Source organism: Mytilus californianus, unplaced genomic scaffold, assembly GCF_021869535.1.
Source record: "Mytilus californianus isolate M0D057914Y unplaced genomic scaffold, xbMytCali1.0.p SCAF_8, whole genome shotgun sequence".
Classification (NCBI taxonomy): Eukaryota; Metazoa; Mollusca; class Bivalvia; order Mytilida; family Mytilidae; genus Mytilus; species Mytilus californianus.
Genome location: NW_026262734.1, coordinates 19,424,954 through 19,439,536, shown reverse-complemented (window position 1 = coordinate 19,439,536; position 14,583 = coordinate 19,424,954). Strand labels below are relative to the sequence as shown.

The window sequence follows — 14,583 nt, the reverse complement described above, 5'->3', positions numbered from 1 at the left end:
ATTAACAATAGGAAATGAAAAATCATCTCTTTTATCATAAATTTTGGTATTAAGCTTCCCGTTAAAGATATAGATATCAAGATCCAACTCAAATGGACAAAAGGAATGGCAAAAAATCTGGCAAGTAATCAGAGCTTTGTATTTGGGAGATATATTCCTTAAATGTAAAGAATGTACGTAAGATAAGCAAAGATTATGAATATTATTTTTGATATTATTTCATAATTCCGTCGCTAGAATTATGATTAAAAATCATACATTGTGTTATGAAAAAAGAAAGTGCCACTAGATTTCCTCTAAATTAAATTTGTCTTGATATGTTTCAGGGTCACGACAAGTGTAGATAAACGACAAAGTAATAATAAAGTCATGACCGCGTCACGCTGCAGAAATTATTTTTGATAACGTTTTATAAACAATTACTCAAGCTGATATGATTTCTGCAGCAAATACGGAATATGTGTAAAAAAGTAGATCGAGAAGTCTTAGATACGATTCAAAAGTTGCATGCGAAACTATGTAAAGATAATATAAAATAAACCATAAGGTGTCGCTTATTAAATTAGCAGCGATTAAATAAACACTTTCTGTGGATTTTGACCCAATTACTGAAAAAAAAAAAGACAATCAAATTCAGTAGAACGTTAATCGTTTGGGGACACTTGTCCAGAATAATTATTAATTATGACAATCTCTTCTTCAGTTAGCAATTCTTGCATTCTATTCTTTAATATTTATAACGTTTAAATACTAATAAAATAAATGCATTGATGCATTAAAAATTATATCTAATGACATCCACAAGGAACGATGTTACCTTTTGGAAGTGAATATATCGGTGTTTTTGCGTGAGCTTTTATATAGACAAGATATAGAAGTGTGTAAATTTCCAAATTAGTCATTGTCAAAATTCACGAAGAAAAGTTTCTTACATTGTAAATATACCTACATTTAACATCCTCATTAGTATGCTAAATGGCTAGATTAAACGGAAGGTGCATTCACATCAGCGTATGTTCTGTGGTAATGTATTACTTATTATTTATAAGCATAATCATTGTTACAAAATAAACAAATCACAGAATTAACACAGTTGTTACGTGGAATTGACTTATAATATAGAGCTTATCCTCTATTATGTAATTATTTCTGATTTTTTTTTTTTTATTTTTAATTGCGCAATTTGTATGTTCTCTTTTAAGTATGAAGTAATTTTTATTATTCGCCCAATCAACTATACATTTTGAACTGATAAATCATGAAAGACAGGATGGAGGAAACTGGCTGAGTGTGTGTAATTCAGATTTTTTAAAGGGAAGGCGTCAGAAACTTTTTGAATAGTACTAGAATAGTTTTCGATCATACAAGTGTTGCTTTCACTTATACTTTATAGATATGACTACTAAAACATATAATCCGCTGACGAGTCTTCCAACGATATAATCACGTATTATATGATACAATGAGACTGATATTGCATTGAGATACTAACGATACTCCATTTGCCAGTAATTTTGCTAAAGTTCGATGGTATAATCCGGGTTCCTGCATGAATAAAGCCTTGCCTCCATGATATATAAGAGGTTTTTAAAGGGGGTGTTAAATACTTACAATTAAACGAATATCATTTTAGGACAATAATATAATTTGCTCAGACTTACAGTAGCACTCAATCTATGTTATTGATACTTGCATCACAGTGATAAATTTCCAAACCAGCTTTATGATATATCAGATAAAAAGTTAGATGTGCCAATGAAACAACTATCCGGCATGGAACTAATAATTATGATGTAATCATATATTTTCTTACACACATCATTAGATTCACATTCTCGTCACCCTGCATTTAATTGGACAACAAAGGAGTGAATAGGAGACAACAACTAAATGATTCTCGAAAAACCCTATATGCCAGAGTCGAAAAATACCAAAGGGATATTGAAACTCATACGTGAAATCACTACTGACACTTCCATGATTAAAAACGAGATACTATCTTAAGACAAACAACACTACATAAAACACAACGTACAATTGCATACTGTCTTAATATCCAAAGAGAAGAAGATTGTTTAAGGTGGTTGTTTCATGTTATATTTAAATATAAAATATGTCTATATATAAGTATCATATATTATGACGTATTGACTGCATGCAGACTGTATATCACCATTTGTAGGTATTCGGCTACATCCGTTTGCTAATTACTTTCGTATATATGTGACAAAAAGTCTTACATATACATAGTGATCAGCATATATAATTTCTCAGGGTATGTAAATTGACACTAATTGGGCTATTAAGATGTAAGCTTTTATTGTATCCACATGATCCAATAATTACATTTTTATATTTATTTTAATATATTAATTTTATTATTAAACTGAGTCATAATTATGGCACATGACAGTTTTCATATGTTACATTGTCTTAAATCACAGTTAACGAATAAAATTTCGAACGTTTTTTTATTTTTTGTTTTTGTTTTCTTTCCTCTTTTTTAATTTATATAAAGCGATGGTTTTTTTCATGTTTCATATAAATTGTTAGGCATTTTGTGATCAAAATTAAAATATTTGTAAATAAAAATGAAGTGTATGATTACTAATAGAACAATTAGGATAAATTCATAAAGTGGTATTGTCAGTTAAAATCAAGTCTATAATAATGTACAGATCTTCCATGTCTCTTATAACATGTGACAACATTAAACAAAACAAAAAAGTATCAGATGAATAGTTATAACAAGCAATCATACCACATCTCATTTTTATATAACAGGATTCTTTATTTTCTGACGATTGGAATACAAATGTTTTAACCGGAAATATATTTTTATCTGATCTAAATCTTTAGCAGAAAGGATATACACCAGATTGTTTTACAGTGGTATGAATGTATTTTATGTCATTCCTAATCGACCACCTTTAAATGGAGATTGTATTTAATGTTTTCAGTTAATCTTCTACTACCTAGCTTCTTTCATGTAATCAAAACTTTTGTCTGAAGCCCGCCTCCGTGTGCGCGATTTTCTCACTGTGTTGAAGACCCTTTGGTGGCATTGGGCTATGTTTTGCTCTTTGGTCGGGTTGTTGTTTCTTTGACACATTCCCCGTTTCTATTCTCAATTTTATGTAATTCTGTTGATTTCGATACTTCGGTACAATTGTCTGTCTTAATTGGGTTAATATTTGCGCCAATTAATTGATGTGGAATTTGTAGTCAAAGTGGAATATAAAAATAAAAATATTAGTTACGAGATGCGAAAGGTCTATTATTTAAGAAAAGTATGAAATATGTTGCTTTATCGGACTTGTCTATTATGAAATATGTGTGTGATGCGTATAATGTCTTTCTCAAATTCATTTTTTAAGATGTCTATCAAAATAAAATAATAAAGTGTCAATAACAAATGAAACAAATAACCGTTAACACATTACTGTTAGAGTCTTATTATTATGTTTCACCGTCAACCAGACAATTATTAAATGACAAGTTCAAAGCATCTAGATTTAAATGAATATAGGAAAAGGTATTTCGTTAAACGCCAACAGGTGTTGGATATAATGTATGTTTACACTTGTGGCTAACATATTCCAGTGTAGGTCATGATATGATACCGGAACAAGTCGCATCAAATAACATGTTATTTAAAACCAGTAATATAAATCGCTGTCTTATTTTTTACCACAGCTCCTAGTTGTTACTTAGGTATTAGTTTAATGTCATATTTTGGTAAGACATTCTAGTAATTATATCAAATAAGACTTCTATTAACCAAACTGCAATCTTTATCCATAAATAGCTCAAGTATGCAAGTAGACATGTATAACCATGATTCACCAATTGAAAAATTGTCTAAAAGAAATAATCCAGCATTATTTTCTACATAAAAATGGTAGCATACGCTAAACATTTATTACTTTGGGATACTATACGGTATATTTTGTTAATAGTGAACAAAGAGGTAAAACATGCTACATAGAGGAAAACGTGATAAGTATGCTGGAGTCGATTATTGACAACATATTTGTTGAATTTGGAGGTAGACTTTTTCAACAAGTTGTAGGCATTCCTATGGAAAAGAACTGTGCGCCTCTACTTTCCGACCTCTTCTTTTTTTTTATATTAGTCGAGTTCCTTCAGACAGTTATCAAAACAAAAAGATCAAAGAAGTCAGATCATTTAATTTCACATTCAGATATATTGATAATGTTCTTTCTTGAACAATCCAAACTTTTCTGATTGAGTTCTATTTATATATCCTTCAGAACAAGAAATTAGAAAAATAACAGACCCAGCTTCCTCCGCCTCAATTTTAGACTTATACCTCAAATTTGACATACGTCGTCATCTCAGTACCAGAATCTATGACGAACGAGACGATTTTAAATTTGAAATTATCAATTTCCCCACACCTTAGTAGCAATATACCAACGTCCCCTGCATATGCAATATACGTTTTCCAACTCATTCGGTATTCAAGAGCTTGCAGCTGCTACCCATACTTTAAAAACGTCCCCAGTGTCTGAGCAGAACGTTGATGAACCAGGGTAATGTCAAAGAACGTTTCGTCCATTTCTTAAAAGGTTCATCGGAAGATACTAAGACCTTGTTGAAAAATATTCCCTATCAACTTTACAAATAATAAATGATGATCTTGTAATATATATCTTAGGTACTGACGTTGTCAATCATCTTAATTACGTGTTATGGTGTTCTTCTATTTGTCTTTGTAAATTATTAACCTTTACTGTTTAGTCCATTTTTGGCAATATCCCTTTGGCGTGGCTCGGTACTTATGCATCCCGTCAATGTGTTCTTGTGCTGTGGTCATATTTTGTATTCTTGTCTATCATTTTTGTCTATATGTCAATTTGCTTTTCTATGAGGACATATTTGTTTGGTTTTTTTATAGTGATAAAGATTATAACACAATGTTGACTACTGTACCCCTACTTTTGACATTTTTACCTATTGTGTCTGTTTGTTTCGTTCACACATTGTCTTCAATATAGTAGAATTTTATGCGACTAAAGCTAGCTATAAAACCAGGTTTAATCCACCATTTTCTACAACAGGAAATGTCTGTACCAAGTCAGGAATATGACAGTTGTTTTCCATTCGTTTGATGTGTTTGAAATTTTGATTTCGCCATTTGATAAAGGACTTTCCGATTTGAATTTTCCTTGAAGTTCGGTATTTTTGGTATTATACTTTTCAACGCTCTCATACCAATTTAAACGAATAGATATACCTTTTTACTGTTATAGATAGAATGTTGATAATACTTTAATATTGTTCACAGACAAGATAGCGTACACTTTTTTTCTTTATTTGTTTTGCTAAATTAGATCAAGATTACAATACTTTAACAAAAACACAGGTGTGACCATAATTTAGGTCAAAAATGAATGAGATTTTTATTTTGAAAATATTAATATATATGGTTGTTTTAGTTTAGTAATTACGATTGACCGATAAAGTATCAATTGCAACAATTATAACTTTTGAAGACAGTACAAAAGGCCATCAAATTATTGTCATGTTTTTGTTGAAGAAAATGTCTTTTAAGTGTCAAAAATATGCACATTATAGTATTGACTTTGCCATGACCATTGTGGTTTAACAGTTCATTAATGAGTGAAACAGGTTCAAACTTTAAATTGAATCTTTAAAGACCTATATGCAATTTTTTTATTGCACTAGTTCGAACATGAAAGATTGTATATTTCTAGTTACGTCGACATAAAGATATGGTGAAGTCCCGTTCGTCATTGTATAAAAATAGAAAATTATTATATTTTATATGACATTCATATCGCATCCTCATTTAGTTAACCTATAATTTTGAAGATACACGGAGACAGAAATCATTATAAACTGTTCTTCAATAATGAATTGGTAGCTTCATTCTATAAGTTTGCATTGTAAATTTTATGCAGAACATATAATTACAAAGGTAAGCTTTAAACTAACTGCAATTAAAGATTCAAGTTGCAAACTTAAGTAGTATTTTTCTAGAAAACCTTTATAATATCTGCATGATTTTTGTAGACATCTCCGGGAAAATACGCATGTTTACTTATTTATTGAAACGATTTTCTTTTGCTTTTCCTTGTGTTTTTAGTAAAATACATGTAGTCAAGTAATATTGCATTTTAATATTACATTGTCTCCGTGAATAACTGTAGCATAAAGAAACACAATTATACTTAAAGTCGATGTTACATTATACTGAGTTTGATAGTTAAAACCTTATGTGTCAGTTGGTCTCAAGTGGAGGATTGTCTTATCTGCAATCATACCAAGTCTTCTTGTTCTTATGTTTTCTCTTTTAATGGCCAAAAATGGCACAGATCATCATATTTAACATGTCGTACTTTTTTTTTATTATATACATGTACTGCGGCGTAGTTAATTTTATATCTTGATAAACCACAAGCTTGATTTAGTACATGAACTATTTTATTTTTTAAATGGTGGTAATTGGTTTACAAAGCGCATAATGAAACTTATAGCTTCGTTATCATTTAAATGTTTTGTCAGGTAAATTTATGACCAAACCACTATTATTGAAACACTTAAAAAAATTAAATGTGCAAATTTAAAGATATACATTTATAGCTCTGGTGCCCCTTTAAATTTACTGATCGAAGTTACAGAATTGATTTATGATTGAAAGCTTAAGTTAAGACTATCGAGAAGGGTTAACTGTCATAACAAGTTGTAAGACCGTAACAAGATAGTATTTTCTTTTGTTTGCGGTTTGATTTGCAACATGACAAATTGAATCAATGTATCAAATATACGTGTGAGCTCAAAAATAAAAATAATGAATGAGATTTTAATCGTGAAAAAAATTAGAGTATTGTTGTCTTGTGTTGTAGCAAATGGACAATCAAAATCTATCAGAACAAACATAAAAGCATAGACAACAAACTTTAAAATGAAATAATAACATTAGGTAAATAAGCTCCTTTCATAAAAAGAAAGTGACAAGATAGTATTTGCTTTTGTTTGCGGGTTTGATTTGCAACATTTTAAATTCAATAAATGTAACAAATATATGGGTGTGTCTAAAATTCAAATTATACATAGGATTGTAATTGTGAAAAACATGGAGGTTATCTAGATAAGTATTGGTGTTTTGTTCTGTTAATTTTGATAGACCGATCGAGTATCAATTGTACTGTTATGATATTATATAAATACAAGAAAGACTATGAAAATCATTTTGATAAAAATATTGTTGAAAATATCACGTATTTATCAATCAACGAAATTTATTTTATTTCTAGATTGTTGTAAAGACCATATGAATAGAATGTTGGCTTACATTACTATGATTGTATTCGTTGTCGATAAAGCATCTACGTCTGGTAAGAAAGTTTATTAATATTTTACATATATAAAATGGTAACGATATCCAACGGAGCTGAGTGGTTTAGTTTCAATACTACAATTTCATCAACAAGATAAGCGTCACCTGTAAAGGCAGCAAAATCCAAACCACATAATGAAATAATTAGTAAAGTACATCCGTTATCATAATGAAATGACATCGTAATTATTTTACTTAACGTTGACACCAATACAAAAGAATTATAACAGGAAGAACTACTCCTTAATGTAGTTATCGTTCCTGATATGTCTTAGCCATGCAAAAATGCAGATTCATACTTTGAACCGTAAGTATTCTTTTTTTTTAAGGTCAAATAAGTATTTTAGTTCTGTTAAAATAAATGACTAGTGCATCCGTTTTGTGACATTATGCACCTTCCTTTTATCTCCACAACACCAATGCAAGTTTAGATAATTTTCAATTTGAATCAATTTTCTATACCAAATTACTTTCAATCCGTCTCGTTAATTCAGGGAATACATTCTTATTGGTCGCATTCAAAATGAAGTAGATTTATCTACGATTTTACAAATTGCTTTTAATAGGTAAGTGTTCATTTGTCAAAATTGACTTTTTTATATTGTCTGTTATAGCAATGCAATGCTTCATTATAGTATAAAATGTATAATGATATTCAATGTGTGACTTCTTCTCTTGCTTCTAAAATATAAAAAAGTGTCATATATTAGAGAAAAGTTGTTGTCTGAATATAGTCAGTGTATTATCCTTATTAAATACATTTATATACATGTTTAGAATTTATGATTAAATTCTCCTTTATCAAAAAATAAACAACTTTTCAGCTTCGTGGAATTTAACAACCTTACCTGTAAGCTTTGGAAAAGACATACTTTTACGGTGCTCCATTGATGACATAAAGGACGGCAATGTATCACTACAACGAGCAGAGCAACGACAATGGACAGGAGGCCAAAACTACGACTTGCTATGTATGAATGGCGAATGCCCAAATCCAAAGAAATATGAAATGTTAACACGAAATACCAGTAAAGATTTTGACTTATTAATTCACAATTTTAGTGAATCAGATTTGGACTACCCGTACACGTGTTCCTGTGGATTTCATGATTTCACTAAGAACCTTTCTATCGAACCAAATCATGTTATGTGTAAGTTATAGAAGATGTACATAATTTTCTGAATTTTACATCATTTATTCTTTTGAGATTTAATAAAAAGAGGCAGGAAATCAAAGTGTATCAGTATTGATAACAAACTTTAAAATGTCTCAACTTCTTTAAGTAAACTATTGTTTTAATTTTCATTCATTTGTCAACGTCACACACATGACACAAAGGTTAGGCGCAATGATATTGAGCCGTATAGTATTGACTCTAGATACATCAAGCAACTAAATAGGCATTTCATATTGTTTGAATAGTTGAATTATTGCATCTTCAACATATAACATTGTAAGGATATACCTTTTATGTTGACTGGTGTTAATTTCCCTTGTAGCTTTACCAGCTATTGCAACAGTAAAAGATAAAAACCATATCAACAATGACTACATGGAAATAGAAATTATGCTTGATAAGGTGAACCCTGTTCCGAGCTGCTCGGCATTGTTTAAGGTGAGGAAGACAAAACTATCTTATGTTATTTTTTTTTTGTCTCGATTACATTCCGAAAAACAGTTTCCATTACGAAAACAAAATAAAACAAGATTAAATGCATTGCCTTATTGTACCATGCCTCTTATTAAAGCAATTTTAGAATGCATTCAAAAAGGTCGGGTATGCGATATATATCGAATATGCATAAACAAATTATTGTCAAACGAAACGTTACTCAAAGAGACTTCCTCCTTTTTTCAGGGTCAGTTTATCAATAAAACAAAAGTAGCTGTTATGAAATGGTACACATATCATACTGATGTTAAGGTGATTTATGATTTTCCAGTAGACGATGTCGGTTGTGAAGGTAGACTGCAAATTCTTTGCACACTTGTGTATCGTAATATTACCATATTTGACGAATACTTAGATATATGTCAAGGTAAGTTTATTCTAATTTTTCTTTATTTGTCTGATTCAATGTTTTACTTCTGTTTTGTTTTGAATTTCATCGTAGTAGTTCATATTTGGTAATTGTTCAATGCGAAATTGATGGTGTATAACGTATCGTACAAAAACCAAACTTCGGCAAAAAGTAACCTGCGTTAAATAACAGGATTCTATTACTCCGACACTATAATTTAATCTGAAGGACATTGTAAATTCCTTCACAGATAAAACAGATCTATTCTTGGCGATCAGGACAGTGATAAAAAAGAGAACTTATTAATTTTTTTTGTTATTGTATCTCCGTTTCACGAAACAAATGTATACTTCATAATTTAATATTCTGTATTCCTTTCTCACAGTGTACATACTTAATGGGTCATCAAACACATATTTTGAGAGTGCTTTTATTGTATATCGTTATACATGTATATACACAAGAAACGATATTTTTGTCACACTTGCTGTTCATTTGATTAAATTTCAGAACGCTATTTTGTATTAAGCTTTATACACATTTACTGCGTAATGTAATGCAGTTCGTGAAATAGTGCAATTTATCGTTTTCATTTTGACCTATTAAAGTACACAAGTACAATGTGATGCAGTCAAACACCAAGTGTGTAAACGGGCGCAAAATGTTAACGAGACAATTCCTTCACGTGCACACCATGTAAAATTCCCGTTTTCTTAGCGTTAACTTCAATATTTTAGTAGACATGAAATGTTCACCTTATTTAATTTCAATGAACCTTCGAGTTAAGATTAAAAAGTCACGTTTTCTATTTTTGTTAAAGGTTAAAACACACACACACACACGCACACACACACTAAGGATAATTTGAGTAAACAAACGAAATATACGTTGTTTACTTTTTATACATTGTGACTTAGATGGAGAGTTGTCTCGTTGACACTCATACCACATCTTCTTATTCATAATGAATGAACGTGGCGTTAACGAGTGTTTTGTAATTTGTCGTATGTTGGGTATCCATCTAACTTTATATTCATTCTTCTTTCAACTTTTTTCACTGATTCTCTTTAAAGTGCTGAAATAATGTTATCTGCAGTTTCATTTGTTCTGATTCTGGATGGCTTTCGAAAAGTATTTATAAAAAATTCTTACATTAAAATTTTCTCTTTTACTTTACTTTAATTTCATTTTTGTTTTTAATTTTTAGAAAATGAAGCAAACATGCTGACAATGATTTTTATTGGTATTGGATGTGTTCCATTTGTTATAATTTTGTCGATTTGCATAAATTTGATTAAAAGTAAGTTTTATAATATATTATTTCATTAACACACATTTTATATCAGTTCGGTTCTTAAATTACAATGTAAAATACAGTAAGTTTCTTGTCACTCGAATTTCACATGAAACAGAAAAAACAGTCATTTGAAACTTTCTCAGAGAATCTTGTTTTCAGTGCATTCTTCATACATATGTTTAGAGTAACCAATACAGAGCTTACCATCACAAATAATAATGTTAAAACGAATACTATAGACGAGTTCCAATAAATGAAATACGCTAAATTAAAAAAAACGGCATGTTTCATAATAATACTAATACTTATATGGGATATTTATTAATACGAATACACTTACGACACAAAATACCAATAAAAAACCATTAAGATTTATTATATCTGTTTTACCGAATACAAAATACGTTTATTTTCATACGAAATGCATGTTACAACCACGCTAATGTCACGTAAGTCACCCATACAATCACTCAGGCGGAATTGGTCTGTAGATGTGAAAATTCGTTGTATGCATGCTGCATCATTTACAACTGATTGGGGGTAAAAAGCATACTCTTATAATAAGTTTGTGCTTTTCTAGATGGCTCATTTTAATTTGTATAGAAATGAATGTTTTCTTTCTCATTTTTTTTTGTGACAAGAGACTTTTTTCGATCTCGTGAGGTGCACTGAATTCGGCAGTATAACTATACATATTAAAAACTCTCGACAGTTAAATAGATAATTCGATTACTGAATTGTATTGTGCTATACAATCACTTTTATGTCTGTAAAAAAAACATATAAATAAAAGTTTAACAATTACTTAAAACCCTAAAATGTTTGCAAATGTTACAGTTTGATAAAAATGCAATCTTAAACAACATAAATTCAATTTTCTGTTTTTTTTTTCTTTTTTTTTTTTGTTTTTTTTTGCTTCCTGGTGAAAGGACGTGATGCACAGCTATGCGTACAATGTTGGACCAATGGAATGACGAACCATGTTGAAAGGACAACTATCAATCAAGCGCAATTAATAGCTTTTTCTGAAATAAACCAGCAAGAAAATGAAACATCGCCAATATTGGATGTCTAGTCAGTATTTTATTCTTATCGTGAACATTTTCGCGTACATCCCCGATGTCAAAATACGTGTGCAATCACGCCACAATAAGAGTATACACTTAAATGACATCCTTTACACAATTTGACATCAGATCAACCGATGTAACTCATTTATAAAAAAATCTCAAGATTATTGTATTTATCAGAACATATTTTAGTAAGACAAACATTGTTTATCACCAAATCAATACATTGTTATTGCTATGCACATCTTCTGCTTGTACGTACAAACAAATGTCATTATTGTCAAGACAAACCATCCATATTTATGATAAAAAAAAAAAGCGCATGCTAATTTTGATTAAATTGTCCTTTTTTGTATACATAAGTGCAAACACAGAGTATTATTTTCCAAATAAAAAGAAACAATCAATATGACAGAGTTAAAGGGAACTTAATTGAATTTTGTTCACTCATAAAATGTTAGACAAAATATATATCATTAAAGTTTTTGCTTTTATTTTACTCAGTTTGAAACTTTCTTTTCGGACTGGAAAAAAAATACGGACAAATGTTTTAAATGAACGACAGAGCAGATACATCAGACAAAATATCATTATCACTGCATCTAATTAGATCTAAACTAAAACACATATTGGCTAAAACATGATCTTTCCTGGCTTTTTCATCATCATCATGTTTTTTTAATACTGTTTATTTAGCAACAATACGGATGAATTTAATACGAAGCCAACGAATCATAAATACCACAAATTATGTGTTCAATTCTACACAAACTTCATCCTTTTATTCAATGGAATTTCACATCTAACGCCAGTTTTAAACCACATTCATCATAGCAATAAATAGCCTAAGAAACAGAACTAGATAAAGTAAACAAAAACATTTGGTGTAATAGATCACAGAATTTATTTTCAAAATATTACTGAGATTCAAATAACCTCATTTGTCATAAATCTTTGTACTAATATGCTATACAATTTTAGCATACCATCTCGTTAAATGGCATCATCTGTAATAATTTTTTATTCGACAAGTATTATTTTAAGGTGCAGCTAAATGTGTTATAAGTGTTGTAAAAAAGTGTACGTATATTTATGATGATTTTGTTATAAATCCTATATGAATGATATTTATTGTGTAAGTGTTTTTGGAAGTGTGATTGTCAAAATGTATGCATTCAATGGAACAATTTAGAAATTGCTCAGCATAATGATAACAACAGTTGACAATCGATGATTTACTAAGGCGTTATTAACACACTCCTGCGCATGCCAGTTTTCTCGGACAAATAATGTAATTTTAAATTTGTTATCTGTTTTCTATGATTTTGTTATTGTTCATTGTTTTTGCAAATATGTTTTGAATACATTCTATCAAAATCACCTGCTGTGTTCCGTTTTATTGCCTGAATTATTCTCACTAATTTATCGAATCATACAAAAGTAAAATTTCCGGAGGAAAATAACACAATACTAGGTTCTATGTTGTTTGTATCAGATATGTCGTCGTGTCTGTTGAGTTTAAATGCAACGAAAATAACGCTTAATAAATTTCGAGCGCCCAAACAGCTTTTCTGCATTTCATAGATTTGAAAACCAGAATTGCATAAATATGTAGAAAAATAGGAGCCATTTGACTTAAAGGCACCTACAGGGAAATGCAAAATTCATCTTTGGTCAACTTGGACTGTGTGATTTGAAGTCTTTATTGCTTTGTAAATTCTTAATCAACCAACTGGGAGTTTTTACAAAAAAAAATGATAATTTTAGTTCCAAAACAATGACTTGACCTGGTGATAACCTCTGAAACAAACCTTTCACCAGCATTTATATCGACTAAGTTCTAGTAAACGAATATAACACCTTATTAATATCATGTGTCCAAATGGCTTTTCAAAATTAACCTTCTTCAAGAACACTCAAACTCAAACATTTGAAAGTAAGTGATGTATAAAAATGTAGAAACGCTAGGAGCTATATAACCTCACAGGACATAATACTAGTAGTCAAATGTATTAAAGGCCAATTTTTTCCCCGTGAAAAACAACGGTTCAGATCTTATTTGATCTAAAGAGGTATAAAACAAGCAGTGCGTGATGTATGCTTACTTTTTCCCACATATCAATGCGTACGGGTAGATATAATAGTTATATAGTATCTATGGCTATATACAACTATTAACATATTTCTTTATTTGAATATTGGCCTTTATTTACTCTTGACATATGATACAAATGGTTATGATTATTTCTAATCGAACACACATGTTGGAAATAGAGGAAGACGATACCACGATAAAGGGGTCAATCAAAACAACAGAGAAGTCGAATACACTGGCAAAACATTGACAAAACAGTTCACAAAACACAACACAGGGAGATAAAGATGAACAAAGCAAGTTCAATTAAATTAAATTTCTGTTTTGTATTGATCTTATGAATTTAGCCTTTTTCAATTGATTTTTATAGTTTGTTCTTATGTTGTGCTGTTACACCACTGTCCCCCGCTCACAAACATGTTTAACCTTGTCAAATTCTTTATGTGCCTGTCCATAGTCAGAAGCCTGTAGTTCAGTGGTTGTCGTTGGTTCATGTCTGTCACATGTCAGGGCCTTTTATCGTCGACTATACGGTATGGTTTTTTCTCATTGTTGAAGGCCGTACGGTTGCCTATAATTTCTTACATCCACTTCATTTGAACTTTGGTGGATAGTTGTTTCATTAGCAATTATACCTCATCTCCTCATTTTTATACTTATTGTGCAACCCTTCTGACCGACTTGCGTGTGTATTCATACAAATCAAAATTAA

At 30.2% G+C, this 14,583-nt stretch overlaps 1 protein-coding gene across 1 annotated transcript; it reads left to right on the top strand.

The window, feature by feature from the left end:
- Positions 1-816: 816 nt before the first annotated feature.
- On the top strand, positions 817-13,156 carry LOC127710944 (uncharacterized). Its single transcript, XM_052216901.1, has 7 exons — positions 817-1,023; positions 7,305-7,385; positions 8,212-8,538; positions 8,888-9,003; positions 9,247-9,427; positions 10,617-10,709; positions 11,636-13,156. Exons 1-7 carry the CDS (start codon positions 1,014-1,016, stop codon positions 11,779-11,781), a joined length of 954 nt encoding a protein of 317 aa, XP_052072861.1. The 5' UTR covers positions 817-1,013; the 3' UTR covers positions 11,782-13,156.
- Positions 13,157-14,583: the final 1,427 nt, after the last annotated feature.